Source organism: Lagopus muta, chromosome 1 (genome assembly GCF_023343835.1).
Source record: "Lagopus muta isolate bLagMut1 chromosome 1, bLagMut1 primary, whole genome shotgun sequence".
Taxonomy (NCBI): Eukaryota; Metazoa; Chordata; class Aves; order Galliformes; family Phasianidae; genus Lagopus; species Lagopus muta.
The window spans coordinates 119,132,753-119,148,848 of NC_064433.1; the positions used below are offsets into that span (position 1 = coordinate 119,132,753).

The following is a 16,096-nucleotide window of genomic DNA, read 5'->3' on the forward strand; positions in this document are numbered from 1 at the left end:
ATTTAGAAGTTTACTGGTGTGCTTTTTATAGGCTTCCCGCTTGCTCCAACTTTTGTGTCTGTCTGCTGCTCATGTAATGGCAGTTAGAGTGGGATGCATCCAACCAACGCCTTGGAGTATTAGGGCTTTTTTGTTAATGTCATCTTAATTAATTCACATACCTTAAATTATGTGAATAAATGCAGAGAAAAGCATTGGGGGTCCTCGTTTTGCACGTTTGTTGGGCTTGGGCTTGAATGCATGTGAATTTTCACATCATTGCTGGCACACTATACCATTTTTAGCTTGTATGGTCTACATCTGTAAAGATAACTGGAGTCTCTAGTTTACTCTTGTTTCTGTAGCAGTAATATCTTCCTTTATTAAAATGGCCAGATGGTTTCTAAGACCTTTCTTAAAGTTCTTCTCTGACCTGAAAAAGAACCATAAAAAGCTTTAAAACAGAACAAAATAAAATTATACTGTCAGAGAACTTGGATTTTAGTATAGTTAAGATGGAATTCAATCGAGGAAAAACTTCTTTCTAGCTTTTGCTGTCCTCTCTGCTGAGGTAAAAGAGAAATGAAATTTGAGTAGGATCCATTTTGTCAACTGTAGTAAATGGCATTAAGCCCATAGCCCAGAGTTATTAAGGTGATTAGTTCACTTGATTTCTTAAACTAGAATAGAAGTGATAATGTTAGATGACAGATGGTGACAGCCTTGGTCTTCATCATCTCTATCCTTTCAAACTCTACCTACTCATTTTGTGAAGACTGAAAAATATAATTTAGCTATGTAGTTTTAAAATCACTCACTGGCTGTGTAGTTTGAAATGTTGTAGTAAGGGCGTTAAAATAGAATGAGAAGATTATTTTTTTTTTTCCTGAGAAAGAAATAACCAGCCTGTGGAAGGTGAATATTTAGCATGTACTGTTGAGACAAAAAAACAAAAAAAAAGCACTGACAGCACCAGGCAGCTTTAATTGCTGGTGGTAGTATCACAAGTGGATTTTTTTCTAGAAGTTCCTTTGTCCTTCCTATGTAAAAATTACCCAATTAGTAGGGTTCTCTGCTCTGTTAAAGTAGCTGTGCTTATAGCAGTGAGTCTTCAGAAAGATCTGATTTTGTATCTGCATGGAATGTAACTGGCAAAGAGCCACACTGCCTGCATACTCACAAGGAGTGAAAAGGAAGTGTTTCATTGAAGTTGTAATTGTGCCGGAGGACAAGTTTATAACAAGAAGTTTGTTATAACCTGGTTGGTGCTTTGTGCTCCCGTGAAGCAGCTGTTTGTAAAATGCTCAAAGATTACCAAGATTTCTGTGATTTCTCAAGATCTTTGTGCAATGTAGGCCATTATCTAGCTGGTGTCTCATAGGCAATGACTCATTCCATTAGTAAGTTTAGATTGACGTAGTGTCACATCATTAGCTTCTGTTTCTTTACCCCCTCCTTCAGGCTTTCCTTTTCTTAACTATATTCATTTTCTTTTGATTTTAGTTTTATACTAATTTCTTAGATTACCAAAATTTTGTTTAGTTGCTTCTTAACCATGTTAGATCTAATAAGGACTAGAGTCCTGATTGTGTTAAGATTTACTTTTGTGATTAACACTTAAAGACGTGCTGAACTTAAAGTAAATTACTTCCCAGAAGTGAATGGGCATTACTTTTGCTCTAGCTAAGCATCGTGTGCATCTGAAGATTTGCAAGAAAGGACCTGACTGCTTCCCAGTTTGTGATGTGATGCCAATGACATTTCTTGGAGTCAGGGAACATAGCAATATATAACTTTCAGGTCTGAGTGAAAGATGCAGCTCTTGCTTCTTTCAGTAACAAGACTTTTGGGTCCCATCTGCTCGGTGTATACATCAAGCTGAACAGATGTATTTCACATAGGCCAACCAGGTGAGACGGAGGTGTTCACTCTTCCATGTGCCAAATTCAAAGAGTAATTCGTCTTACTACTTGATGAATTATTCCTATTTAACTACAGATTTTAACGTGGACAGTTATTGTGGATGTTATTGTTTTTCACATAATCCAAGAAAAAGTAAGTCATATTCTCTGATGTCAGAGAATACAAGGGCAAAAGCTCTTCTGTTGTCATTTTTTGCATGGGACATTTGCGAGACCTTTAGTGGTAACTTGACAACTGAAGAAATTTACTGTTTAAACATTAATCATTTCAGTTACATATTAAACAGTAGCATTCTTTATTAAAATATAAATATCCAAACTGTTACACTGTGCATTTATGCAAGGAGCACAAAGATGACAGAGATGACCTTTTACAAGTTTCAAAGAGTAAGTCGAATACATGATTTACAGAATAATTAGAAATAGTGTCACTGGAACTAAAGTTCTGTCACCTCATTTGTGATGTGACATCAATGCCTTAAATTTAGATGCCCTAACTTTTAGCAGAAATCCAGAGCCTATTACTTTAAGTTGCATTCTTTTGCATGAATACAATCCAGTGTTAGATGGTGACATCTTAATTTTTCTACACTGTCTTGTCCAGTCTTCTAGATTAAGGTGTTGTCCCTTCTTTTCCTTGAATCCTTACAATCCCTGTATGGATGAACCTGCTGCGATGTTGCTGTAGGAGGTTTTCAGACTTGAGGGAACAAAGTCATTTAATATTGTTGGGAAGTCATCCGTGCCCTGTGTGCACACTCAAGGTTGTGGAAAACTTCAATGTGGACTGTTCTAATTTGGAGATATGAATAACCAGAGGTGTGATTTAGACTCATGCAATCTCTTTTAAAGATTTCTTGAGTTGTGTACTCTACTGATGGCAAAATCAGCTTTCCTAGAAGGAAAGGTGGAGTTCTAAGGCTTTACCTCTTCAGGAAGAACGTTGAAATGTAGCTGCCACTCATCCAGTCTACATCCTAGTCTGTTGAGTACCAAACTGTACTTCTGTGTTATTATGTTCACCGAGCAAGTAATGAAAGCTAAAGATGTAAAAAGATGTTACTTTCACCAGTGCAAAGTAAAATATATTAAAAAATTACCAGTAAAATATATTAAAAAATATATTTTTAATATGTAAGGGTACGATGCTATAGAAACCTTTAGAGGCTCTTAAAGGAAGCTCTTAAATAAATAGATCTGAAGGGGGTGGGGCAAGATGTGGAATACATAACTATGGAATGCCTGTTTGATGAGTCACATATTGCTCTACTTTGTACATATTAACAGAACGCGTGTTTGACCTCCCATTTCTTTGCTTTCATTGCCTCAGTCTTCTTTTGTATGAATAGAAGGAGCGTTTTGGAAATCAGCCTACAAGGGAAGAGATTCTGGTTCATCTCAGCCTCTGATACACATCTTTGTACAAACAGAGCTTGACAAAACCTGTATTGTAAGCACATTTCCGTAAAAACCTTTGTAACATCGAAGCTGAGTTAAAAACAGTGCACGTGATTTTTCTCTTAAGGTTACAGGAGTGAACTGGCCAAAGTGACAGAGCCTGATGTGAGGAAGCACATTCACTGTTTCTAGGTGTCTGCTTCTGTAAATAGAAGACTGTAGGATATTAGCACTTGATATTTTGCTGTTGAAGCTACTACACTTGGTTTTGTTCAGGAGTGGGTTCATGAGAAGTGTTTTCATGCAGTTATCTTAGTAACACTGAATATAAATGAAGGGTCATTGCTACCCAGTACTGGTGACTAACAGAATACATCAGCACTGTAGCCTCTGATATCGTTTAGAAGAGGATTTGTAGGGAATTAATAACACTCAAGTGGAATTGACACTTGAGTGTGAAATGTTTTAATTTTTAAGCTGGAAGATGATACTATGTATCCATTTGGAACATACGTTTTGTCTTTCCCATTTCTGATTGAAATCTGCCATGCAAATCACTTCTGCGAATCTGCCTGAATCAATTGAATTTCTTTAATGGAAAAACTTTGAGCACAAAGTTTGCTACCACATCTTACTTAAAAAATCTGGTTTGTACTACTTCCGTGATATGTTTGTGTGTATTTGTAAGTCAGAACTGATCTTCTCAGAAATAGATGGTCTTGGTTATCTGAGGTCATTCTGTGTTATCGGCCAAGTCCTGCCACCTGCAGAGACATTATTATCTAGCCACCACGGTGCCCCTTGGGATTCTTTCATTTGCATTCTGCTTTTGATCTCTTTGGGAGATGTGATGTGGTTAAGGGTGCCTCTATATGAAAACATAAACTATTCTCATTTTTGGCACGCTTTAAATTTAAAACAAGTGTAACTTGAGGCACTTTATTTCATATTATTTCAAAATTCTACCATTGTGCCCTACAACACATAAGTGTACATTTTTCTGCCTATTATATATAAAATTATAGAATAATTTGGGTTGGAAGGGACTTTAAGGTCATCTAGTTCCAACCCCACTGCTATAGGCATGGACACCTCCATCTAGACCAGGTTGCTCAAAGCCCCATCCAGCCTGGCCTTGAATGCCTCCAGGGTGGGGGCCTCCACAACCTCACTGGGCAACCTGTTCCAGTGTCTCACCACTCTCACAGTAAAGAATTTCTTGCTAAGACCTAGTCTAAATCTACCTTCTTCCAGTTTAAAGCCATTTCTCCTCATCCTGTAGTCCTGTGTAGTCTGTACTTCTACTGGTGACTAGGTTTAGTATTTCCTGCCTGTTTTGTGTCTGGATCTGACTGCAACAAACTGTCTCTTGCATTCTCTCATCAAGAGATGAGAGCCCCAGAGACATAGGGCAGCAGATGTGACCCTTTGTGCTGTTCCATCCCTGCTCCTCTGTGCAGCAGACAGGGCAGAATGGGTGTCTATGTGGAGGATCCATTTCTTGGCAGTTCAAATTTTTTTCTGCTTATCCCAAGAAAACACTCTAGTTGCTGTCTTGGGTGTGCTCAAGGATGGTTTCTGCAAAAATTTAAAGGAGATCACGGAATATTAGGTAAAACAGTATTAGTCATCTATAACACTGTTCCCCTGAGATAGGGGAGCAAGAAACAGCTGCCAGTAGCTTAGTTCTTACAAAATGTTGTTATCTGCAGCCAGGTTCTAGCTGCTTCTCAGTCCTCCACCCTGGAAAAAGTGATTTACTTCTGGTGGAGGGGCTGCCTGAAGACAGGTGAATCAGAGAGGGTGTTGCCTTTCCAAAAATTTAGGGTGTACTGACTGTAAGTTAGATTGGAGTTAGGGAAAAGAAAAGGATATTTTCATTATTCCTATTGTAGGTGAATAATTGTACTTTGTGCATCTTTTAAGGGCTTTCTCTTGTTTCTAATAATGAACAAAAAGCATGTCTTGAGTGACTGTGCCCATGGTGCGAGAACCAGATCCCAAATCTTGCCCTTCCTATCTTGACCACTGTGGTACAAAGCTGCTTTCTCCTTTCCCTCCCTTTGGCTGAGTTGATTTTTGAATTCTATTTTGTTTGCTGGGACAGCTTGAATGAGACATGTAGGGACTGTTCCATCCCTTTAGGTTGATAGTTACAATCTCTAATGCTAAAGAATGCTGTAAGCACAAGGCTACTTTCTAGACAACACAAAACATTAGTCTTTTTTCTGTCTAAACTTTCCATTAAGAGGTGAATTTCCTCTTTAGTTTTGAAAAGAAGCAACCCTGGTGTTAGAATTCAAAAAACAGAGGTCATCTGTTAGATGGCAATTAGAGCTGGGGCCTGTAATCCAAGGGTAAATACTTTATTTCCAAAAAGGACTAGGGGCTATTGGCTGTTGTGAACAGGGCCCTGAAGTGCGTCTTTCCAGGAATCGTCTACAGTGTCTGACTTAGAGACTCAGCTCACAGGTCCTAATGCTTACAGGTTCAGTGCTGTTGGAGCTACATTAGTTTGTGAACATCACCTTGAGTGCTGTTATTAATGAATTTAGTCTCCTAGCAGACCAGAGATGCTGAAGTTATGCTGATTCCCATTACCAAAAAGGTCATTATGGGAAATAATGCTTGTTACAACACAAATAATATTGGTTCTCAGGTAAAATTTCTGTAGCTGTCTAATGGAGCAATGGTATGAGTTGATAACCTCATTGATATGGTATGAGTTGATAAAAGTTCATACCACCAGAGCAGTTTCCTCTGCCTGTACATGTATGACTCCCAGTCTTTACTCAGCTATCTGTTTGTGTTAGAGCAGTGCAAAGTTATATGAAGACAGCAAGTGACTTGCTGCTTTTGTTTTTAGAAATTTGTGTTTGTAACAGAATCTGGTGCTCACTTAATGGAGATGCTTTTTCCTGTAGAAACACCTGATTCTTGTGCAAGGGGCAAGACCTTCTGTCTTTCTTGCAGCAGAAGCAAAGAATAATGCTGAATAATGTTATTTTGTATGTGTTTTTAAATTTTTGTTATTTTTAACATTATTTATGTTCTAATTTTTTGCATCCTCAGCAAATGTTTCCTATTACAGAAAATGTAGAAAAGTATCCCTACAGTATGGAATGTCTTGTTTGGGATAGAGTATTTAGTGTGCTGGTTTGATGATCCTAGATCAACAGTGTTGCAGATAAAAATGCACTAAGAAAGTAAAATCAAATTCCATGTGCTTCAGGATTTTCTTGTTCTCATCTTTAGAGGTCAATCCAAGGGAAATTAATGTTCTTTTTGGTTTTGTGGGTAGCACACATTTTGGTGATTTTATTTTCCTTTTTTCATGTCATCTTTAGGGATACTTTGGATTGGACTTCAGTTCTTCTCCAAATAGGCTATATGCACATTCTTTTCTAACACTTAAGGACTACATAGGAACAGTGGTCAAATGTATGTGAAATTGAATAATATATCACAGCTACTTCTCCTCTAACTTTCATCATTCAAAGGGATTCTGATGAAATACTTGGCTAGTGAACTTAGTATTGCACCTTTTTCTATAACAAGTCTTCCTTACAGATAATCTATAGCTACAATAGGCATGTGAATACGGTGCTGTAAGAGAAGTTGTGGTTAGATATGTGACCAAGAGAAGTCCCTCAGACTATGCATGCCACCATCACTTGATGCATTTGTCAGCTCCAGGCTCATGGCTTGCGTTTAGCTTATTTTGCTTCCCATACCACTGAATTTGTAACTACAAAGCTTTTGATGGTTTTAGAATTTGCTGTCTTACTGATTATCCTACACTACTAAATGTGTAATTGGACAACTTTTCTTATCCACCTCAAGGTATTACTTGTACTCTCAAAATCTGCAAAGCAGGTTGAAGGCACATAGAGGATGGAAGAAGCAGTTTGTCTGTAGTGACTATGTCTAAACTGACTCTTCGAGAGTATCTGAGAATGACCTTAAGATCAGATTCTCCAGGTAGATTTTTTTTTTTTTAGTGGGCAGAAACTGTGCTGGCCTTTGCTATGAGATGATGCATACTTCAAGAGGTGGGTTCCTTTTGAAAATTTTATTTTCTCCAGGGCTTTTTTGGTTGGAAGGAAGGGCTTTTGCATGAAATGCTAACCATTAATTAAGACAAGACTGGTGGCTTCAATTGTCATATCCACACCTCAGTCACTGAGCCCATCTGTAAAATAGGAAGAGATACAATCTCTTCCTATTCCAGTGCCTCACCACCCTCTGAGCAAATAACTCCTTCCTAACATCTATATATAAATCTGTGCTCTTGTAGTTTAAAGCCATCAGCATTTGTCCAATCGGTATGCTCCTTGATGAAGAGTCTCTCTCCATCTTTCAAGTAGGCTCTTTTAGGTACTGGTTTGCCGTAGGCAGAGCTGTTCTCAGTCCACTCATCATCCAGTCTGTATTCGTGTTTGTGATTGCCACAACCCAGATGGAGGATCTTGCATTTGACCTTGTTGAACTTTATGAGGTTTGCACGGGCTCATCTCTCAAGCGTGTCATGGTCCTTTTGGATGGTATTGCTTCCTCCATTATATTGACGTCGCCAGCTTGGCATCATCTGTAAACTTGCTGAGAGTGCAGTCGTTCTTTCTGCCCGTGTTGCTGATTAAGATCTAAAATAGTACCTGTGCCAGTACAGACTCACGAGGGTTGCCATTTGTCACTGTTCTCCACCTGGACAACGTGCTGTTGTCTACAGCACTCTGATTGTGACCATCCAACTAGTTCCTTATTCACAGAGTGGGCCGTCCATCAAATCTGTGTCTCTCCAATTTAGAGACTCTGATGTTGTGTGAGACAGGTCTGTCAGAGCCATGTCAGTTCTAGCAGTGTTGTTTGCCTACTTCTTGTTTAGATGCTCTTTGGTAGTGTGGCTGCAGGGAGTGTGAGCATCTATGTAATGTAGATGTACTCTCAAAGTATATTCTGTGCACTTTATGAATGAGTTTGTAATACAGCATTTCTGTCTTACCCATTTCTCCCACTCCCTGCTTTCTTTATTTCTTTGCTTCTTACTGTGTTAGTAAAAACTCATTTCGTGAATAATTCACCAGCATTTTATTTCCCCACATTTTACAAAAAAAAACAGCTTTACCAAAGCATAGTTGTGCATAGCATTTTTGGTTGCTGCTATTTGCTCTGCTTTGTTTTTACACTGGAAGTGGAAAGGCAGCGGGAAAACACAGACTAATCTGTGACTCCGATAAATACACAAGCGATAAGCCAAGTGAAAAAAGAAAAAAAAGAAAAAAAAAGAAAAAAAAGAAAAAAAAGAAATGGGTACAAAGGAGTTCTGTGAGCCAGCTGGAATTTAAGTGAGAGATTTTGTTAATGACGGGAAGCTAGCAGGTTCCCAAATGTGCAAAAAGTGCATCCTTAAGGTAAGAATGAACTAGGAAGTAGATGAGTAGTGTCACAGAAGAATGTGGTATTTCCACTTTCTTATCTTTCTCTGACATTTAGAAGTTTCCTTTTTAGAGACTCCTCTCAGAAGGGGCTAAGCCTAATGAGGGCAGGTTGAACACATCTGTCATGTGATATTTTCTCTGTGCTTTCTCTATTCTGAGCAGGAAAATTTTATCTTCCAAATAGAATGATAGGAGACAGCTGGGGGATTTTAATTCTCCTTCTGCAACTTGAAGACCTGCTTAACTAAGTAAAAAAATATTCTCTAATGATTTAACTGTTTACTCTTAGGACCAAACTGTAATTTGAAAGTCTGGTTGTGGAATCCTTAGGGAGAATGAATATGCTAAATGCCTTCTGCTTTGATTTGGCAGTGTTGGGTTTCTTAAGTTACCTTTTATTCTTTTTTTTTTGTCGTTGTTGTTGGGTTTTTTTTTTTGTTTGTTTGTTTGTTTTTGTTTTTTTTTTTAGGAGAGACATATTCTTTTTAGTTTGATTTTGCTTTCTGTTGCAAAAGTCTCTAGTCTTAGCTCTGTCACCTAATTGTTTCTATTTTTTGTCAGTTACAGAGGAAACCACCAGACCTGCAGGTGAGCATTGATTTATAAGAAGAAAACGAGAGGAGTTAGTTACGCTGACTGAAGGAAGGTGAAATACCAACCTATCTAGTAGGCCTGCTTCAGTTTTTGCAAAGTCGTGCACCAGATAACAAATCACTTAATTTCTTTTTGATCCAAATGTTCGCTCTGACAACATCAAACATTTAGTAGCTAGTTTGCTGTAGTTTGCTGTATAAATAATTGTCTGACTCCTATCAAGATCAGAGGTTCAAACTTGGATCAAATTAATGTTTTGTGATGCTGCTTTTTTCAGAATTGAAAGGAGAATGATTGTGTATGGGATGAATTCTAAACAGCAGTTCTCAGTGTTGCTGTGTGATGTCTCAGAAGGGTTCTTAATAACCCATGTGCAGCATTATATGTTTGATTCCCATTCCCAGAATTAGCAACAAACTCAGGGTAGGCATGTGACTTTTGGGTTAGCTGTATTTTTTTGGGACAACAATCTTGTTTTCTTAACGTTACACAGTGCAAACTGTCCAGTATTTATTGAAAAGAAATAATCTTTAGTTGAATTGTATTTAAACTTCAAATGTGTATGAGTTTGTTTTGTCAGAGATTTTTACATCTATCCTTTTTCCAACCTGGATTTGTTCTGACAAGCAGGTGTTGCCCTCTTCTGGTGAACACAGTTAACTTTTGGGGAATATAAGGAAAAGCTGCTGAGAATGGTTATGTATGTATTTGATCTACTATATCTGTTTGCTAATCTGTGTTCCTGGTGTTTTTTTCTCTTTTTTTCTGTCTTAAACAAAAACTGTGCATTCAGAATCATCAACTGCAACATCCACTTCTGGTAAGAACATCAAGATTTTACTGATTACTACTATAGTATCTATTATTTCCTATTAGATCAGTCTCTGCTTTTACCTGGGGTAATGCAGAAAAGTTGCAGTGCAAATGAAGTCCAACATGTAGTGTTTTCTTTTTTATTATTACTTTTTGTCTTTATTTGCTTCATTCTACTTTGTATTGAAATAGCAGCCCTCATTGGATTACTCATGACTTTTGTCAGTGATGATTGAGGTTGGGGTAGATGTGAGTTGCTTGATGAAAAGCCTTTTGTCCAGTGAACAGTTGCAGAGATGGCAGAGGGGGAGCACTGTAATGAGTAAAGCTCCCATATGTCTCTTCCCACTCTACAAGATGTGTGTACATCATTTAACCTTCAGGATCGGAGGTCATGAACATCATCATGACAACATTTTTAAAAGGAAAATATTGTGGAATATAACAAAGACTGTATATAAATGGGAAGAGTCCACTACATTTTTCCTTGAAGTATGCTGACATATTGTGCTCTAGAGAAAAGGAACAATAGACACAAACACACAACGCTTTCTTTACTTTTACAGATACAATCATTTTCTAGGAATGATTCATCTTTAACAACTACAGCCAATTCAGTATTTATAGTATCAATCTGAATAATGCAGATGAAGTCAATATTTAGTTTTCATTTTGATTCCTTATGTTTTGGCTGCTTTTTTACTTGCTGTTGTCTTCAGGACTGTCACTTAAGAACTAAATATACTTAGCTTTTATTCTAGTATGGAATTAACAGAGCACATCTGAAAAGTCTTGGAATGGCTAATCCAGTAGAATTTTTTTTTTTCATACTTAAGATATTGATTCTAGCAATGGCAGTAATGCTTTTAGCAAAGAAGTTCAGAAAGCATAATTTTCAGCTGTTATGAAACAACTGTTTTTAAAAAGTCACTTAGTTGTCTTACTGGAGTGATCAAAGTGATCCTTGAACCACTTTATATTCCTGCACCGACACTTAAAATCTGCTTTCTAAGCACATCCTGAGCAATCATTAAATTTTCTTCTGTTCTCCTAATTTCCTTCTTTCTTCCTACTTTCCCTTTTCCCATTCACTTAAAAGTATTTATCACCTCACGCTAGTGTATTTATACATGGTTTCTGCAAAAATAGCTTCCTTGGAGACAGGTTTCCCAGCATATCATCCCTGCTTCTGAGTGTTACAAGTTCATGCAGGAACTCAGCCTTTGGGCTGAGGAATTAGATACGTGAAACTGATCTGCCTCTTCTAAAAGAATGAAGCCAATAAAAGGAAGTTATCTCAAGGAATTCTGTTATTAGCTTTTTGCATTCATATGCTTACTGAGATGGTCAAATTAATGTCAGCTGTTTGTAATGGGCACAAAAGTTGTTCCTAAAAGGCAATTTAGATCTTTAAAATTCAGTTCCTGGTGGAAGTGTTGCATTCTGTTTCTTTCTCCAAAATACACAGAAATAAAATACTACATTAATATCTTTTTTCTTTTCTTCCAGAATCCTCTATTATTACTTTTGTCACCTATCCTATTAGTCCCTCAGGCAAGATCTTATTAATGTTTCTCTTACTTAGATTTAGTTAGATTTAGATTTTTTTTAGATTTTTAGTTGTTTAGATTTTTATTTTATGGTTTTTAATGCCACTGACTTTTCTTCTTCAGAGATGACTTCAGATGATGCTGCAGAAAGCACAGGTGAGAGTTAGCGTGAGTGCAGTCACATCTGAAGGGAAACGTGTTGCATTCATGAAAGTTTGCTTTTTAATATTTTCTTAAATTGAGACTTGTTTCGTCCAAATTCTTTTCTTAAACTGTCTTAAAATGCAATTGTCTCCAGTCTGTATTTTAAGTCTCCATGAGTGGTAGGGTTTCAAAATGCATTGTATTAGCTGAAAGCTGTTATATTTTTTTACGCAGAATGTTGCAGTGTATACAGAAGCCCAAACTGGGCAGGTATAGAAGTTTTTGGCACATCTGTAGATGAAATGTTTTTTACTTCATGACAGTATTTAAAGAATTTTGTAAAACTCAAACCTCTATAGGATTCCTTAAAAACACTTAAATTATATATATAAACTTATATACGTAATTTATAATTTAATAATTTATTGTATATAATATATTTTATATTATTAACATAATTTATTGCATATAATATAAATTTATGTTAAATTATGTTAAATGTATGTTCTTGCAATGAGTTGCCAAATAGCATCAGTAAGCTTCCATTGGGAGAATTCGCTGCACCTTGTTTCCTGATCTGTCCATTTGAAGACAAGTCGATTCATCCTTTATCAGCACAGGGGTCTGCATGTCTGTATCTGAGCAAGATAACCTGCTATTGGTCATATTTGATGGAGAGAAATACATTTTTAGAACACGAACACTTGAAGTACCCACATAGAACAGGCCAAATGGAAATCATGCCTAAAAAGCAGCACTCAACTGAAAATAATATGGAGGCTAGAGTAACTGGCTCAGATGGGTCCATAAATATCTGATTGGGTGTATCTCAGTGCTGTTTGTTCATGTCCCTTGAATTCCCTTATAAATAGTCATGTATTTACACTTCTGGGAAGACAGACTAAGTGGAATCTGGAAATTGCTTTTATCACTCATATTTCATGATCTTTTTAAATAAAAATGAGAAAGCTTAATTTTATTTTTCTTTTAAACAGAAATTCCTGACCTCACTGTCTATTACTCCACTGTAGCACCAGGTAGGATTCATACATCACCACTGACACTCTTCTGTGTTTCTTAGAATTACTTGTGCTTGCCTAGACACCCACACTTTCCAACAGAAAAGTTTGGTTATTGTATCAGAACAGTGATGTGAAGAGTCACAAAGATATAAGAAATTTTCAGGACCTATGTGTTCTATTAAAAAAAACGTCATCATGCTTTTAAGCATATTGGAGCAATCTGAACCCAGACATGATGTTCTCAGGGCAAATCCAGTCTGTAGGGGTGTGCTGAGTTAAGCTGGAGTGTATTTACACTGAGACAGAGTAAATGATAGAATAGTTGACGTGCAGCCATACCAACTAGCATAATTTGACTGTATGAAGATGGCCTGCAAGAGGTTTGCAGCTATGTTGTCTGATGATCTTTGGAGGCTGGAAGCAGTAGCAATTTTTGATTGCTCTTTTACCTCCAGGTACCTTAATTATTTTGTGCATTTTGGTGGCTTGTTGAGACCCTAAGCAAGATCCTAAGCAAGTGGTTGTAAACAAAATCGAGTTGACCTTGCTGCTTGTTTTTTGTGGTGCTTGTTTTATGTGTTGGGTTTTTATAAATGTTACTGTCCTTCATGTAATGAATTTTGTCAAATTTAGTTATTTGTGAATATTTTATTTCTTTGTGCATTTTTAATAAAAGTGTTGATACATTTTTCATTACTGCTTCTCTGGCAGCTCCCAGCACAAAATGGAAGGCAAATTTATATTGTTAATAATTTTTTTCAAATGTTTTGAATATTGCATCCTGCTCGCAATCCATACCTTCTGATTGCTGATTGTTGATGGTGATAAAAATGATGAAAATTAAGTTAAAATAAGCAAGTATTTGGGCCACAGGAATGGTAAAAGTGAAAAGGGAAAGAAAATTTTTTCATCTCATTTGCAACTAGATAATGATAACAGCAGAGAAAATAGCATTTGTTTTTTGCTTATGGAGCCAGTCTATATTCTTAATCTAAAATACTGTACTTACATCTGGAAAGTTGCAATGAGAGTTTAGAACTTGACTATCTTGGTTGTATTCATTAGGAAGAATTGCTAAAATTAATTTTGGAAAATAACCACACAATAGAAAATTATTAAAAAGCAGATGTGCATTCCTACTAGAATACTGTCTTACCTATATATTAGTAACTTAATTATGTTGCGTATTGTCATGTCTACAACTGCGTATGGTCACCAAACTGACTTAAAAAGACAAACAACGAAACAACAGAAAAAACAAAAACAAAAACAAAAAAAAACAAAAACAAAAACCAAGAACAAAACAAAACAACAACCAGAGACCACTTGTACATAGATCTGGAGAAACAGTTGCAAAAAATTACTCAGAATTAATTAATGAAAGCCAGCGTGTCTCACTTTGAATACTGGGGTCTTAGATAGTGTCATGGTGAGTGCCCAAGAGAAGTGTAGCCAAGGTAGTCTGTGTAATGTAAAGAAGTTTACATTTAAAGCAAGAAGCAGGGAAATGATTGCAAAATGTGTTTGTCAGTTTTGGATTTAAGTGCAGCTCTTTTACTCATTAGATTTTTTTTCCCTCCAAAATATAGCTGGAGAAACCATTTTATGCAATGTATCATCTGTCTGTAATTATTCAGGTCAGTGATTTTCCTTTCTTTTTATAAAAATCATGCCAAACAGTTTTCTGTGTAATGAGGCAACATTTAATTGCCATATACAAGCTAACTCTGTGCAGCTTTTAAAAAAAAAAAAATTAAAACGTGCTCTTTAATTTAAAAATACTATTCAATATGTAGATTTTTGATCCTTATCAAAGTATGTGCAACTGATGATAAGAATTACGGAACTGAGAAAACAGTAAAGTAGTATGCTATTAGTGTGTGCCTTATGAAATGTAATTCTGTATCAGGAACAGATGTTGAAATACTGTTTAGAGTTATTACTGTAAAAACTCAAGAAACTCAAAAAATACAGAGAACAGTGAAGTTCGGAGACTGGTATAAGTCTAGTTTATTTACGGAAGCAGTGAGAGAAGAGATAGAACTATTGCAAAAACACTGAATGTTCTGAAAAGCTATTTTAAGTGTTCTTATTTCTCTTGCATTCTAACATAGGACTGTGTTGTTGTTTTTTTAATTCTCAAGTTATTTTACATCACGAAATTACACCATGTTAAGTTTTTATTTTCTTATACCTTTTTTTGTTTTGGTTTTAGTGTTCTATGTGGGCAAGGTAAAACTTCATCCAAAAGAAGAAAGTAACACATCATTAAATATAGAAGTAGTAAGTGTTTTCTCTTGTAAAACTTTTTTAAAAGGAAGGTTGAAATCAGTTTCTTTGTGCCTAAAATGCTTAAGATGCTTAGTATCATAACGTGATTCTTATTATAGTATTTATGGTTTAATTTATGTACAGTAATACTCTCTCTTAAAATTTAGACACACAACACTTGTTTATAAGTGTAAGAAAGTAAACTTACTATAGCAAGGGTCGTTATTCTCTATTTAATCACTGAAAAGAGGGAGGTAAACCTAGGAAGTATGCAGTGCGGTCTAAACAGCCTAGCTACAACTAAATTCCTTGGAGATGAATTGAGGTAATTGAGAAAGCTAGCATCATTAGATATTGACAGTTTGAGCATAAATTAGGTTAGATTGCACCCTGAAACTAATCCATGTTGAGACACTCTGAAATAGGGCATCTTTCTGGTGGCAGTTAAGACTATTCGGTTGTTGTGGATGGGAAACAAAGGGGCCGTGAGCTTGCTAATGGTTCCTTGTACCTTTCTCTTATATATCTGTGTCTACACTCAGTCTATGATTTTACGTGTCAATCTTTGCAAGCCTGATAGTTGTCAGCAGTCACCACAGAGAGCCACTGCAACTCAACTGAGCAGTGAGTTTGGGCAGGGGTAGGCCCCAGTATCTCGAAAGCAAGAGCCACATCTGTGTTGTATTCTGTTTCCGTAGTGATAACGTCTCCTGAAACCATCCTGCTGTATTGAACATTATGTCTACAGCTATTAGAAAAAGTAGATTTCTGTCTCTGGAAGCTGTTTTACTTTTTAGCAGAATATTTCTATGGTAATGTGAATACCATAACTGTTAGATGATGTTTTCATTACGATGCTCAATGCTTTAAATGTAGAAATAACAGGTAATGGTGGAAAACAAAGTATAAGAATGCAGGTCTATAAAGGATTTTTAGATCAACCTTTGTACTCTCTCCAGCCTAGA

General features: G+C 36.5%; 1 protein-coding gene across 2 annotated transcripts in view; it reads left to right on the forward strand.

The window, feature by feature from the left end:
* The window catches only part of ADGRG2 (adhesion G protein-coupled receptor G2), a 55,412-nt gene that overhangs the window by 17,228 nt on the left and 22,088 nt on the right, over positions 1–16,096 (forward strand). Inside the window, exons 4-10 of one of the 2 annotated variants that reach the window (XM_048939495.1) lie at positions 9,299–9,325; positions 10,125–10,151; positions 11,654–11,698; positions 11,818–11,850; positions 12,834–12,875; positions 14,450–14,497; positions 15,076–15,143. In XM_048939495.1, coding sequence (XP_048795452.1) covers positions 9,299–9,325; positions 10,125–10,151; positions 11,654–11,698; positions 11,818–11,850; positions 12,834–12,875; positions 14,450–14,497; positions 15,076–15,143 — 290 coding nt within the window. The remainder of the gene's footprint in view (positions 1–9,298; positions 9,326–10,124; positions 10,152–11,653; positions 11,699–11,817; positions 11,851–12,833; positions 12,876–14,449; positions 14,498–15,075; positions 15,144–16,096) is intronic. The other variant, XM_048939488.1, reaches the window with a different exon arrangement.